General features: G+C 38.9%; 2 protein-coding genes across 2 annotated transcripts; both read right to left on the minus strand.

Moving 5' to 3' along the window:
* Nucleotides 1-7121: 7121 nt before the first annotated feature.
* LOC149584003 (uncharacterized) lies at nucleotides 7122-7583 on the minus strand. The gene has a single exon (XM_089863979.1). It carries the CDS (start codon nucleotides 7581-7583, stop codon nucleotides 7122-7124), a length of 462 nt encoding a protein of 153 aa, XP_089720105.1.
* A 1127-nt stretch (nucleotides 7584-8710) lies between these two features.
* Nucleotides 8711-12002, minus strand: LOC149584004 (uncharacterized). Its single transcript, XM_089863980.1, has 6 exons — nucleotides 11865-12002; nucleotides 11497-11735; nucleotides 10657-11431; nucleotides 10113-10418; nucleotides 9483-10063; nucleotides 8711-9194 (listed from the first exon to the last, which is right to left on the minus strand). Exons 1-6 carry the CDS (start codon nucleotides 12000-12002, stop codon nucleotides 8711-8713), a joined length of 2523 nt encoding a protein of 840 aa, XP_089720106.1.
* Between the last annotated feature and the right edge of the window lie 1157 nt (nucleotides 12003-13159).

Below are 13159 nucleotides of genomic sequence, written 5' to 3' on the forward strand. Positions count from 1 at the left end.
GAACCCGCCAGAAAACTAACTCTAACTCAAGTCCACACCCGAAAATGCCCAATGATGACACAAGCGTAATTTTTAATGAACTTAAAACCATCTCTGGCAAATTAGATGACATGCAATGCGATCTAAAATCAATTCGTACTGACTTATCCAATACCCAAAAGAAAGTTGACCAAATAGAAAATAACCAAACCCGTATTGAAACTATCCTAAATAAAGTCCAATTAGAAATCCAAGATATTGCCCCACTTAAAATTAATAAAAAATGTCTTCGTGGACAAAGACTTGAAAAAGTAAATGATAAGAAAACAAAATGGAATGACCGAAGCAACAGATATGAAACTTTTTCTTTAAAGACATGATTATAAAACATCAATTATTTGAAAAAAAAATACTTATCTTCGTTTTTTTCACCAAAATTATATTTGCATTGTTTTCGAAAGACAGATTATTCATTCTATATATCCTTTGTGGTATTAACAGTTTTCGAATGAAAAGGATTAGAATAAATATCCGAGTATGGATATAGGTTATTTTTAAAGGTTTCTCTTTTCGAACTATAAGGCAAAACGTTGTTTAAAACGACTAAATTCAACCGAAGGAAGAAATTTTATCTTTCATCATGATTGACATTTTAAACGTCGCTTTAGGGTGCTTTGGTTTTGCGCCTGCATTTATTCGACCACGATTCAATTTGGGTCCCATTTTTTGGGTCGATGATTTAAAATGTTTTATAAATGAATCATTAAAATCTGGATAAAAGACATTATTAACAAAAAACCTTTGGTATATTATTGAGTGCGTGAGAACTGTTTTAAAAGTTGTGATTGAATTAGTTTGGTATGACTTCAACTCGCTATGAGGAACACATTGTAGAGCAAACGTATAACACGAAACACGTAAATGGACACCGACAAATGGTGGGCTGCGTATTTATTTCACTATTGGGCTTAGTTTCCAGTATTAAAACGCATTGTAGTTCAAATTAAAAGCTGCAATCCTTTTAAATATCACTAACGAGGAACTGTTTCTATCATGGTCTACACTGGAAATCTAGCTGTAAATATAAACGATGTCGCATGTTTCTGTTATATAGTAAATCTTTGACACGAACCATTTTGAAAAGAATGGAAAATTTAATGATACAAAATTTTTGGGCAAATGTAATTTTGGTGAAAAAAACGAAGATAAGCATTTTTTTTCAAATAACTGATGTTTTATAATCATGTCTTTAAAGAAAAAGTTTAATATCTGTTACTTCGGTCATTCCATTTTGTTCTCTTATCATTTACTTTTTCTAGTCTTTGTCCACGAAGACATTTTTTATTAATATCTGTTCCTTCAGTCTTCATTTTAATTAAGATTGTTAAGAAACTGTTGCATTTTTAAAATCTGCACTAAGCACAAACATAAATATAGGGGAGCGTAAGCATAAGGGACCTAATATTGCTAGTTAGTTACTAATGCTTTCAGGTACCAGTTAATCAGTTATCACCAATGAGATTAATTTATCACTGAAAACATCAAATTTTCATAATAAAATTATTTTGGCCTTTCCTTATCCCCTGGCTTTGAGCATTAAAATATTTAAAATAACTCTGAGGATTATCTAGAATCATTTCTACTGATATTTCAAATTCAGAAGAATCAGAGTCATCGTTTTGAGTCTTTCAGATGATTGGCTTGGACTTATGTTGCTGGTATTTGGTTTTCGTTGTAGCAGTGTAACCAGGGATAAGGGAATTGAGATGGATTGCAAATGATGATGGGCGACCTACGGCACCGTGTCTCTCCCAATGTACCTCGCGCACGCCCCCACCCTTCGGTAGGCGATTGCTAAGTGCTGCCGCGTAGCGCCATTTTATTTGTAAGAGAGCTAGCTTCTAATTTTAAGATAGAGGGGGCGCCCTTTACAATTTCATCCAGTACGAGTGTACGACCCTACCTAACCGCTGAGGATGCTGGGAGGACTACGGTGCCGTAGGTGGGGGTACACAGGCAACGCTATAGGTATGGGGGTTTCCAACACAAGGTGTAACCAAAGAGAATATAGGGAAGGAGTGGAAAGAGGGGAAAATCTTGTTGCTCTTTTTCTTTGAGGCATTTCCGTTTGAGACATTTAACGGTATCGTAGGTGGCGCGACTGAGCCGGAAACTCCCTCGTACCACTAGTATAATTTAGGGGCAACAATGTAATTTAGCCTTGTGGAGCGGGGGATCTTCAACTCCTCCCCTATATTCTCTTTGGTGTAACTGAGACAAAGTTTCTTCCTGCAAGCATAGCCCACTCGATCCGCGCTCATGGACGCAAGCTGCTCGCGCTATATAATAATATTTGACCACGTCGTCTGCTAAACTTGGGAATTGGACAATTAAACTTTTTGAGTTAATGTCTGGACTCTGGTTACCCTAGCATTTTCTTAGTGGTCCCGTGGTTTTATTTTTAAACTGGTCATTTGCCCTGTATCATTATTGTGTAAGAGACAGCCTGGCAGCCCCGTATTTGTTTACCCTGCCCATAGCCCACTAGATCACGCGTAACACTACGCAAGATGCAGAGCATTGTCCGTGAGCATGGATCGAGTGGTGCTATGCCCTGCCTGGCCAAGTCAGTTGACTTAGGTGAAATATTTATTACTTCTATGCGACTTAATTCTAGACATTCTTGAACGAATCATCTTGTGAAAATTTTATAAGACAGGCTTCTGGCGCTGGGTTTTTTTCTGAGCCAAATTTGCTTTTTAAATTTAAAAAATATTAATTTCAACCGTTTTTCCTCTCTTCAGAAATTACTAATGATAGTGTGTAACATATTTATCCAAAATTTATATTAACTAATTAACACACTGTACATCCCTTTAATTTGTAATTTCGCGCTTGGAAGAGGCTGAATTAAAAATATTGATTTTATGACAGGAATTAGTGATAGTGTGATTGAATCTATCATTTATTTTGCCAGCAAAAACGTCTCTTCGTAGCGGTAACCCTTGTCTAGAAACAAGGGAATGAACCCTTCTGCGTAGTTTGAATTAATCTACTTTACACATCAAAAATGTATCTAATTTAAACAAAAAGGTTTATTCTAAATAGCGGTTATAAATAGTAATTAAAAACGTAACTGTTACCTAATAAAAATGATTGCAAGAGCCGGGATAAAAAACTGGTTTGTCAGCAGCGTTTAGTGATCGTGTGATTTAATCTATCATTTATTTTACCACTAATTTAAACAAACAAAATGATCTGCGCAGTGGTTACCGTTGACCGCATGCACCAGATTTAATCTCTGTAGCGTTTATCGTTGGTAATCTGGCCATTGTTTATTGTTTTCTTAGGTAACGTTAGAATGAGCCCAAATAATTAATAATTGAATTGTTACCTAGTACAAATGATTGGAAGGACCTGAATTAAAAATATTGGTTGATTTGGTGACAGGGTTTAGTGATAGTGTTATTGAATCTATCATTTATTTTACCAGTAAAAAACGTATCTTCGTAGCGGTAACCGTTGCCTGACGGCACCAGTCGAGAAACTAGGGAACGAACCCTTGTGCGTAGTTTGCATTGATCTACTATAAACAACAAAAATTGATTTAATTTAAACAAATTACCTAATTAGCGGCTATCGTTGGCCAATGGCACCAGGTGAAACACCTTAAAACGAACGCAACACGGCCAATTGGTCTCTAGTCTGCAATAGTACAATCAGCCTGTCTTGAACTTTTCACCGAGGCTTAGTGAAATCAGTGAATTTAAAAATTATCGGCTAAATCTTAACTTTAAATTCTTTTGTATTAAATTATAATGAAGTTTAACTTACGAGAATAAAATAAAATTGGGACTAATTAACCCCTTCTTTTAGATGAAAAGTGAAAAAAATTGGCCTTAAGCTCGCCCATAAACAGAGTGGACGACGCATTTAGTAAACAAAAAACTTCGCTCTATTAGCGGTAAAACAGCGTAAGTCCAACAGTACGTTTCTCTATGATTTTTGCTAGGATTATACCACGTAAGTCCAACAGAATAAAAGGTCGTAAGTTTAAGTATGTGCTTAAAAGTACAAAAAGTAATACTTAATATTAATTGTTTTCAAAAAAACTTCGAAAGGCACCAGTTTAATGTTCAACCTTTCATTTAAAACCATTTTCAGACCTATCGAATAAACAGTCTTCAAAAAATGGTCGAGACCATTTGGCTATCACAGCAAACATTTCCCATGTTATTCCTATGGGAAAATTTCCCTTTTTTTTGCCAAAATGTCTGAATGTTTTTATTGAAATGAAAACCACCCTTAGCAACTTTATTTTCTATAATAAAAACTAATGGAGGGATCTCTTTGAAATTTTAACCACATATTAAGGGTCCGAATTTTAGTTCAGTGGAATTTTTTCAAAGCAGTAACCATGATAGGAAAAAAGTTACATCGAATCAAAAAACCACCCTTATACATTAAACGCAGTATGAGGTCTTATCTAAGAGAGCAACCGCTCTCTCAGAATAAAGTTAGAATTCTACCAGAATATAATTTACCCCCTACGGTTATATTAATTAGCATCATTGGTTTTTTTCCACATGAGTTACTTGTGTACATTTCGATAGCTGAATCAGTCTTTTGATTAATATTTAAAGCATCATTTATAGTATTATTAACGTATTTTAACTATAATCGTACATCACTTATGAAAAATTATATTTTTAGTCAACCCAATGTTAGCGATATTTTAATAACGACCACAATATTTGTACCAAAATGCATCGTAACCATTATAATTCTTATTTTTTAAAGAGTACCCAAGGGTACAGGCCTGTATATGTGCTCAATCATCTTGTAATATAATATTGCTATAATTTCAATGAAGGTGTAAGGATATATATTTACTTAATAACCTAGTATGTAGTAATATATGGAACATATTTCTAATCTTTACTACTTTATACTAAAATTAAAATTAAATACTTTTATCTAAAGATTATTAATTAAGTTGTCTAGGGTAAATATTAAATTAAATGGGTAAAGCTATAGTACGTTCGCATTGTGCTTAAAAAGCTTTTGATTAAATTAAAATTAAAAACTAATGAGACCAGGTTCGACCCTTATTAAAAGATAAATTAGTGTTAGAGTATCAGCGGTACATATATATTTTTGTATTTCTTCTCCCAAAGTATCTTCAGTTTCTAAAGCAATATTTGTACAGCCTCCATCACAGGAGCAGTTTTCAGTTAACTGTATAATGTCGATGTTCGGTTGATTTACATCAGCATTCCTTTCGGCAGCAGCAGCCCTGCGTTGTAGAATTTCAGCCTCAGTATATTCTGGTTCAAAGGCATACCCTTCTACTCTTCTCGCTTCAGCCATTATGTCTATTAACAGTGTCAAACATGATTTAATGCATCAATAACTATCGCATTTTAATTTATCCTTCTATTTCTGACTATTCGATAACTATTCGATAAGGGCAATTTTAAGTTAAGCCTAATTATTCGATATTCGGTTCCCAAACAACTATTCGTCTCGGTATTCGATAAGAAAATTTTTCACTATTCGATATTCGTCTCGACAGTCAAAAACTGGTATTCGCCCATGCTTACTTATATTCATAAGAATAATCTTTTAAGTTCGAACCTCCCATAGAATACATTAATGTAAGGTCTTCTTCAATATCATCTTTACAATCGTCATTCTAGGCTTGTATCTCATTCAGACCTTGTTCTATTTTCTCTTCAAAATCACCTTCATCATCTGTAACTTCCAAATCTTGCTCAAATTGGTCCTCTAATATTGTGTCCTTTAGGCGATGGCAGCTGACAGTCAAATATGCTTAAAGTGTCAAATTCAATGCATCACTTAACGCTTCTTCTTGTGCCTTCATTACTTGTTGAGTTATTTCATCATAACTTGGTAACTGTGTTTGCTGAAGATTTGCAAGGCGTAACCTATCATCACCAGTTTCCTTCGACCTTGGAAACTGGCAAACAAATGTATTTATTCTACTGCCACTGCTGCACTGATTTACGATATCACTTTGCAATTGAATCCTATTTGACTGGTGTAATATGTCTAAAAGGCTGAATTTTATGTTGCGACTTCCATCCCAACATAAGAGCTTGTGATACCCTCCTGATATCACATCGGCGGACTGAAACACCGATCTAAATCCCTAACTTATTTGTGTGTCATTATTTTAATAACGATAAAGCTCCAAATGCAATCATCAATAATTTCTTTAATTACTATATTTTCTTATTAAATCATACTCAAATCAACATTTCTTTACATTAATTTTCCTTAAAAACACGTCTGTTTATCTAAAGTTTCTAAGACTTTCTTTTACAACCTCTCTCGGCAGAGTCGGTTTGCGTTCTACATTGTCCGATGGTAACAATCGCTCCTTCTTCACCAAGATTCCAAAGCGATCTACTCATGCTTTGCTTTTTGCTAGGTTTTACACAAAGTTCAAGTTTTTACCCCTATTATTGTTACCAAGCGCTCCCCAAAATTCGTCATCCCTAAGTTTTATGACTTTACAGGGCAAGAGGGCCTTTTAACATCCTAGTAACAAAAACCATCCGTCGAACCCTTCAAATGTATTACTATAGCCTTTACAATAGTACAGTATTTCTTAGCAATTACAAGCCGTGCTATACGACAGTTCTTATTTTTGTTTAGTGTACAATGTTATTCTTAAGTCTTTACATATAAAACATATCAAACATAAGTATCACTATAAATAAACCTTAACCAAATCTTAACTAAACTGTATCTAAACTAAGCTAAATTCGGACCATAAAAAAACCCATAGCTTATGCTTCTATGGGAAAAAAGGTCCTGGGAAAACCATTAATTCAATTATTATTTAAGTCTAAACGACCAGGCTTGTTGTGGATCGCCGGATTCAACAGTATGACGATTTTCAATTTGAATTAAATTAGATGGTAGATTTTTCCAGTCATGAATTGCAGTGAAAGTGGCATGATTTAGGCGAAAATTAGATTTTACAAGAGGCTTGACTAATTTAAGGGCGTGACCACGGGTGATGGTGGCGGATTTTGTGAAAAAGTCACTAGTTTCTAAATCGAGGCGGCCGTGGAAAAAGTCGTGTAAGAGGCAAATGTTGTTAACGCGATGTCTTAAAGACGATCGGGTGCAGGAAGTCTTGATAGGCGTTGCGGAAGCTTCGAAAAAGCATTTTGAGCCTTTTGCATCATCTTGGCATCACCTAAGAGAGATGGCGCCCATATCGGCGATGCTTCGTCGATTATCGGTAGAACTAGAGAGTTATACAACCCACGAATAGGTTTCTCCGATCGATGGTGAAAATTTCGCCGAACCAATCCAGTGGTGGATTTGAGACGCTTACAGACTTTGTTGGATTGGCTTGAAAATTTCAACTTAGTGTCAAAAAGAACCCCGAGATCCTCTTCCGTCGCTAGCGAACGTATCGGGGTACCATAAATGAGGTATACGTTGTTCGGGTTATGACGACCAAGATGAAGAACCGCACACTTATTGGCATTGAACCGCATATCATGTTCAAGTGCCCAATTCGCAACAGCTTCCAAATCGTCTCGTAAGAGGTGACAATCAGCCATATTACGAATGCGATTGGATAACTTAGTGTCGTCAGTGAATAAAGGGACAAGAGCATGTCGCACGACAGATGGAAGCAAGTTGTTATGTTTGTGTGTTGCCTTGGTTAGGTTGTGTAATCAGGCAAGACAGGTCATTAAAACGTGACTACATGTGGTTTCCTGTTCGATGACCTTGATCTGTGGTTACGCTTGCCGTTGTGTATGGCGTTGATTACGTTCGAACTGGTTCCGTTGGAGATGAGTTTCAGTTCTTTGGAGTTTCTTGCTGCCGTTTCCATGGTGAGAGCCATGGTTGTAGCAGTTTCCAAGGTGACGTCCTTAATGGTGATTAAGTGATCGTAAATTTGTTGATTGTTGATACCGAAAATGAGGCGATCTCTGTTCATGCTCTCCAGGTCCGTGAATTTGCAGAATTCGCTCATCTTCCGGAGTTCGGCGATGTAGTTGGCGATTGATTCTCCAGGGTGACGTGACCGGTTGTAAAACTTTACTCTTTCGGCCATATCCAATGGAACAGGGTTATAGAACTTGGTGAGAGTGTCGACGATGTCCTTGTAGCTTTTTGCGGATGGTTTGATTGGGTTCAGTATGCTCCGCAAGGTTGTGTAGACCGTGGATCCTACACATGTCAGGAGATGTGCCCTCTTCTTAGCATCCTCTGTGATTCCCATTGTTTCTCGTAGCCCAGAGTGCATTAGTCGGGAATGATGAAACATGAGCAGTAGTTCTGAAAGTCTATTCTTTCCTGATCGAATGTAAGTATGCTTTTGACTATTACTGAAGTTCGATTTGTTTAGTGTTCCTCCTAAACAAATAGTCACATCAATATCTAAGATGGGGTTTAAAGTCCAAAGTTTCGAGCTTGTACCCACGCCCTGCCCTTTCCTTAATTTTTCCAGTTCTTCAGAAAAGTCTTCGGCTCGCGCCTGCATAACCAAACCCCTTTCGGCCTTATCCATTTCCTCTGCCGTAAGTGGACCAACTTTCTTGTTCCCAAGATTTTTTCCATTCCATATCCATCTCAGGATCCATACCATTACTCGCTTTGCCCTTCTCAATTTACTGAAACGAGCCAGATCTATTATGGATTCGTTTTTAGGTAATGCAGCGCAGCTTGCTTGAACCACTTACTGATATTTTGGTCTCATTTCCGTTTCAATCTCTTCGACCGTTGGTGCCCTATTCCTTCCGGTTGGCCATTGATTTTCTTTAAGTTTCAACCACTCTGGGCCTCGCCACCACATGTAGCTTGTTAGCAGCTCTTCGACGTTCATGCCCCTTGTTGGCAGATCCGCCGGATTCTCAGTCCCTTTCACGTGGTTCCAGACAACTGGTTCCGTAATTGCCTGGACTTCCTGTACCCTGTTGGCCACAAAGGGTTTCCATTTTAGAGAATTGCCCTTGATCCAATGTAGCGCAATTTGCGAGTAAGTCCACATGTGGACGCTTGAAATTTCCTCGTGCAAATTGTTCATGACATATCTCGGCATCCGAGCTCCTAGGACTGCGCCCATCAGCTCCAACCTGGGCAAGGTTATCCTTTTCAAGGGTGCCACCCTCGTTTTTGACAGGAGCAATTTGACGCCCACGAGTTCGTTTGAATTCTCGTATCTTAGATATATTACCGTTGAATACACTCGTTCGCTTGCGTCACAGAATACGTGAATTTGACGTCTTTAGATTTCATTTTCAGTGAGACCGCCATAATAATGTCGAGGAATTTCGAGTATGTGTAACCTTGGAAGCTCTGCACACCAATCTTCGAACCTCTTCCCTAACTCTCCTGTTAGTGTTTCATCCCATTTGAACCCGCCTTGCCAAAGTTCTTGAAACAGTATTTTCATTCGAACGATGATTGGGGCCAAAAACCCTATAGGGTCGAAGATACGTGCTACGCACCTCAGGACACTTCTCTTGGTTATTTCCTTGGTGGTAATAAATTCCAGGAGCGACCGCAAATCGAATACTAGTGTGTCGTCTGGATTCCACATCAATCCTAGAACCTTCAGGTTCTCCTTGAGCTCTGCCGTTTTAAATGAATGACTCGGGACGTTCGACTTGGGCTCTGATTCTTCCTGATCCCACCTAGCCTGCAATGCCATTGAATTTGTGCGCCATTTTCGAAGGTTCATCCCTGCCTTCTTCATTAATTCTTTTGCCTTTACTGATATCTCGTACGCTTCCTGATCTCCTGAAGCCCCGGAAATCGTGTCATCCACGTACGCTCCTTCCTTCAGTAGTTGACAGAGTTTGCCCTGTTCATCTTCATGCTTCTTAAGGTGATGATGTATCGTAGCCGAAAGCAGGAATGGACTAGGAGAAGCTCCGAATGGTACTTTGGTTATTCGATATGTTTTGATCTCATCCAACCTTTGAGGATTTGCGTACCACAGAAAGCGAACCGCGTCTCTGTCCCTTTTCCATGTCCACCGTGAACGCCGTTTTGAATTTTCGAAACCGAATAAGAATTCCGAGTAGCTCTGGATTGAGATTTATTCCAGTAGACAAGCAGTCATTGAGCGAAGGCACCCCATTCTCGTGGGACGAAGCGTCGTACACCACTCGTAACTTGGTCGTATCGTGGTTTTCGCGGATGACCGCTTGATGGGGTAAATAATACCTTGGGTTATTATTCGAATAATCTTCTTCCTTAACCTCTTCAATTATTCCCTTTTCTTCCTGCTCCCGTATGACGTCTCTGTATCCCTTAAATAATACAGGATCTGTTCTAAATCTCTTGGCTAGTCTCAGAGTTCTTCTTTTGGCCACATTATAGTTATCACCATGCTTTTCCTTTTGTTCGTTCCATGGTAGGCACACTTCGTATCGGTCATTCTTAAAAGTTCTCAAAGTTTTTCAAAACCTTTAGTTCTGTTAGGGATTTCGTTCCATCTTCCTTAATCCCAATAGAATCAAACTCCCATAAAGCTTAAATTTGCTTGTTCAGTTAGGTTTCAGCGTCAATGACCCCAATTTTCATTACTGAGACACTGTTTACTCCAATTGACAATGCAGACGAATGTGACGATTTCGGTCCCTGTACTGACCATACGAAGATAGTCTCTACCGCTACCAGTTTTTCTCCTAACCGTTCGACCTGCCCTGTCAGGATTGTCCACATGTGGTCTGATCCGATTATTATTCCAAGGTCTCCATTGCCTGTGAAGCCTGAATCTTGTTCGTTTGCAACTTCCAGCCCTCTCTTTCGAAGTTCCACTGCCATGTCACCTTCTTGGATGGCAATGAGAGCGCTACAGATATTAGGAGACTCTAGCGCGTCTATTTCGATCCTCTTCCTGGGATCTCGAATATTTTCCAGCGTGATTCTAACGAGTCTTCTTTTAACCCTCTCTGGGGTATCGCTTTCAAATCTGTATACTTCCAGAATTTCTTCGCCGATAACTGTTAAGTTACAACGACGCGAGATTTCTTCCTTGATGAATGTTCGATGACTTGCGCTATCGAACAGGCAGCGAAGCCTTTCTTGTTGCTGTTCCGGCCCACGAAGCGTTGCCTGCGCCGATTGGAGATATATAGTTCTCATGTTCATTGGGTTTGTTGCCGTTGAACAAGTAACCGTGCCTTCCGTTCCGTTACTACCGTCAAGATTCGGTTGTCCGCTTACCGACGGTCCCGTCGCGATACCGTTTGCTGACTGTTCCTTGCTCAAACATAGAATTGGATGATGTTTGAAATTACATTTAGAACAAACTTCAAGTTCTGTCCTGTCCCAACAGTTTTTCGCGTTATGACGCGTTCCAAGACACACGTAACACCTCCCCTTCCTCTTAAGGATAGCACACTTTTGTTCGACCGTTGTTTCCCCGCACGCGCTTGACTGATGCCCGCTGTCCTCGCAAAACATACAGTTCCTTCACTCTACCACCGTAGCTAGAGACAACGCGGTTGGTACCCGACTAGGCGTCTGTCCTTTTCCTTTCCAGTGATTTCTTCCATCCTTACCTTTACTAGGGTTATCGCGACTGTCCGAAAGCGGAGGGCTGTTTGTTCAGGCTTTTTAAACCCGAATGCTCGTTCGCGGTTTTCCACATAATCTCCAAAATATTCAACTAATTCCATCACCTCCCACGACTCTTTCTTTCCTTCAGCCGTACGTGCAAATTCCAAAATAATGTCTTGTGGAATTCTTTCCTTTAAAATTGTCCGTAACAAGGTTCCGTAGGTTTCCGGCCCTACATCTAACGCCTTTAAACTTCTAATTTCTAATTATAACGAGTCATGCATTCTTATTAAAGCTACAATGTCCTTAGATGACGTCACCTTTTCCAATTGTAGAAAGTTCTTCATATGTTTATCTACGATCTTGTCCTGGCATCCAAATCGATTTTTCAAATGGTCGATTGCCTCATCGTAGTTAGATGCGGTGGCCGACATGCCCTTAATTGCTCTACTAGCCATGCCTTCTAAATATGAATTTAAATAGGTGAACTTATCTATTTTGTTTATGTCCTCCCTTGAGTGCACTGCTGAATCAAATTGATTCCAAAACCTAGTCCATTGCGTTGGGTCTCCGTTGAATTTCACAATAGTCACAGTTGGTAGTTTCACTAAAACCGCTTTTTCGTTTTCTCCTTTGCAGCAACCGCTTGAGCCCGAATGTCCCGATGTGCTCGCGCTGTCCTCTTTTTCCCGCCGCGTCTTCCCGTAAACGTTGTTTTGCCAATGTTTTAGCTTCACTAATTTCCTCCATATACTCAAGTAAAATTCGATAGTCCTCGTCGAAATCATTATTGTCCGTGATTGCATTTTGCACTTCTAAGTTCAAAACTGGGAGTAAAGATTCCTTTTGAATAAGTTGTTCCAGCCAAACTTCCAATCTTTTCGTGTCGACCGGTTCCGTATTAAGGCAATCATCCATTTTATTCATTAACCTCTAATTGAAGCCTTTAAACTGCCTCGTTTCCTGACCGTTGTCGACGCCATTTTTCCCGGTTAATTTACTATTATTTACAAATTAACTTGTCCAATTATATAAAGTTCCTATTTTCCCCGAGTTTCGGCACTAAATGTTGCATTATGTTGTTGGGATATCATTCGTATTTAAGTAATTTTCAAATACTCCCGAAATTATCATTCGCACAGAGTAACAAACAAAAATATAAGGTTTATTTGACTGGTGTAAAAAGGTAAAACTTATTTCGCCTATCCTTAGAATCTAACTGATTTTTTCTTAACAAAATCCCCCTTTTCGCTGGTGCAAAGGAGAGGGTTGTTTTTAATTTTTAACCCCTCTTCCAAAGCCCCCCACGAATGGGGCCTAACCCAGGTAAGCTTTTGCGCCACCAAGACTCCTAAGCTGTCAAACGCTCTCGTCGATGACACACAAACTCTCCCTTATTGACCACCCAAGAGCGCGTTTCTTGCTAACTCCAAAACTTTCCACTATTTCTTATAAACAGTTTCAACACGCTGGCTCCGCGCTCAGCAGCGTGGCGTCAAAATCCAAAAACAAAAATCCGATCAGTAGCACTGAGCTCTATTGAACGCGGCTCTAATCACGGTTTGCTCAACTTCTTTAAAAAAGAAAAGAATAGGCCATATTTTACCTTTATCTA

This window comes from Phalangium opilio, unplaced genomic scaffold (genome assembly GCF_054372755.1).
Source record: "Phalangium opilio isolate 3A_F unplaced genomic scaffold, DU_Popi_V2 ptg001304l_1, whole genome shotgun sequence".
In the NCBI taxonomy this organism is placed as follows: Eukaryota; Metazoa; Arthropoda; class Arachnida; order Opiliones; family Phalangiidae; genus Phalangium; species Phalangium opilio.

Coding starts and splice junctions, on each gene's coding strand:
- LOC149584003 (XM_089863979.1), bottom strand. CDS start 7,583: ATGGCTGATTGTCACCTCTTACGAGACGATTTGGAAGCTGTTGCGAAT.
- LOC149584004 (XM_089863980.1), bottom strand. CDS start 12,002: ATGGCTAGTAGAGCAATTAAGGGCATGTCGGCCACCGCATCTAACTAC. Junction 11,736..11,864: donor ACTTTCTACAATTGGAAAAG/GTGACGTCATCT, acceptor ACAATTTTAAAG/GAAAGAATTCCACAAGACAT. Junction 10,064..10,112: donor CTTCGTCCCACGAGAATGGG/GTGCCTTCGCTC, acceptor ATCTCAATCCAG/AGCTACTCGGAATTCTTATT.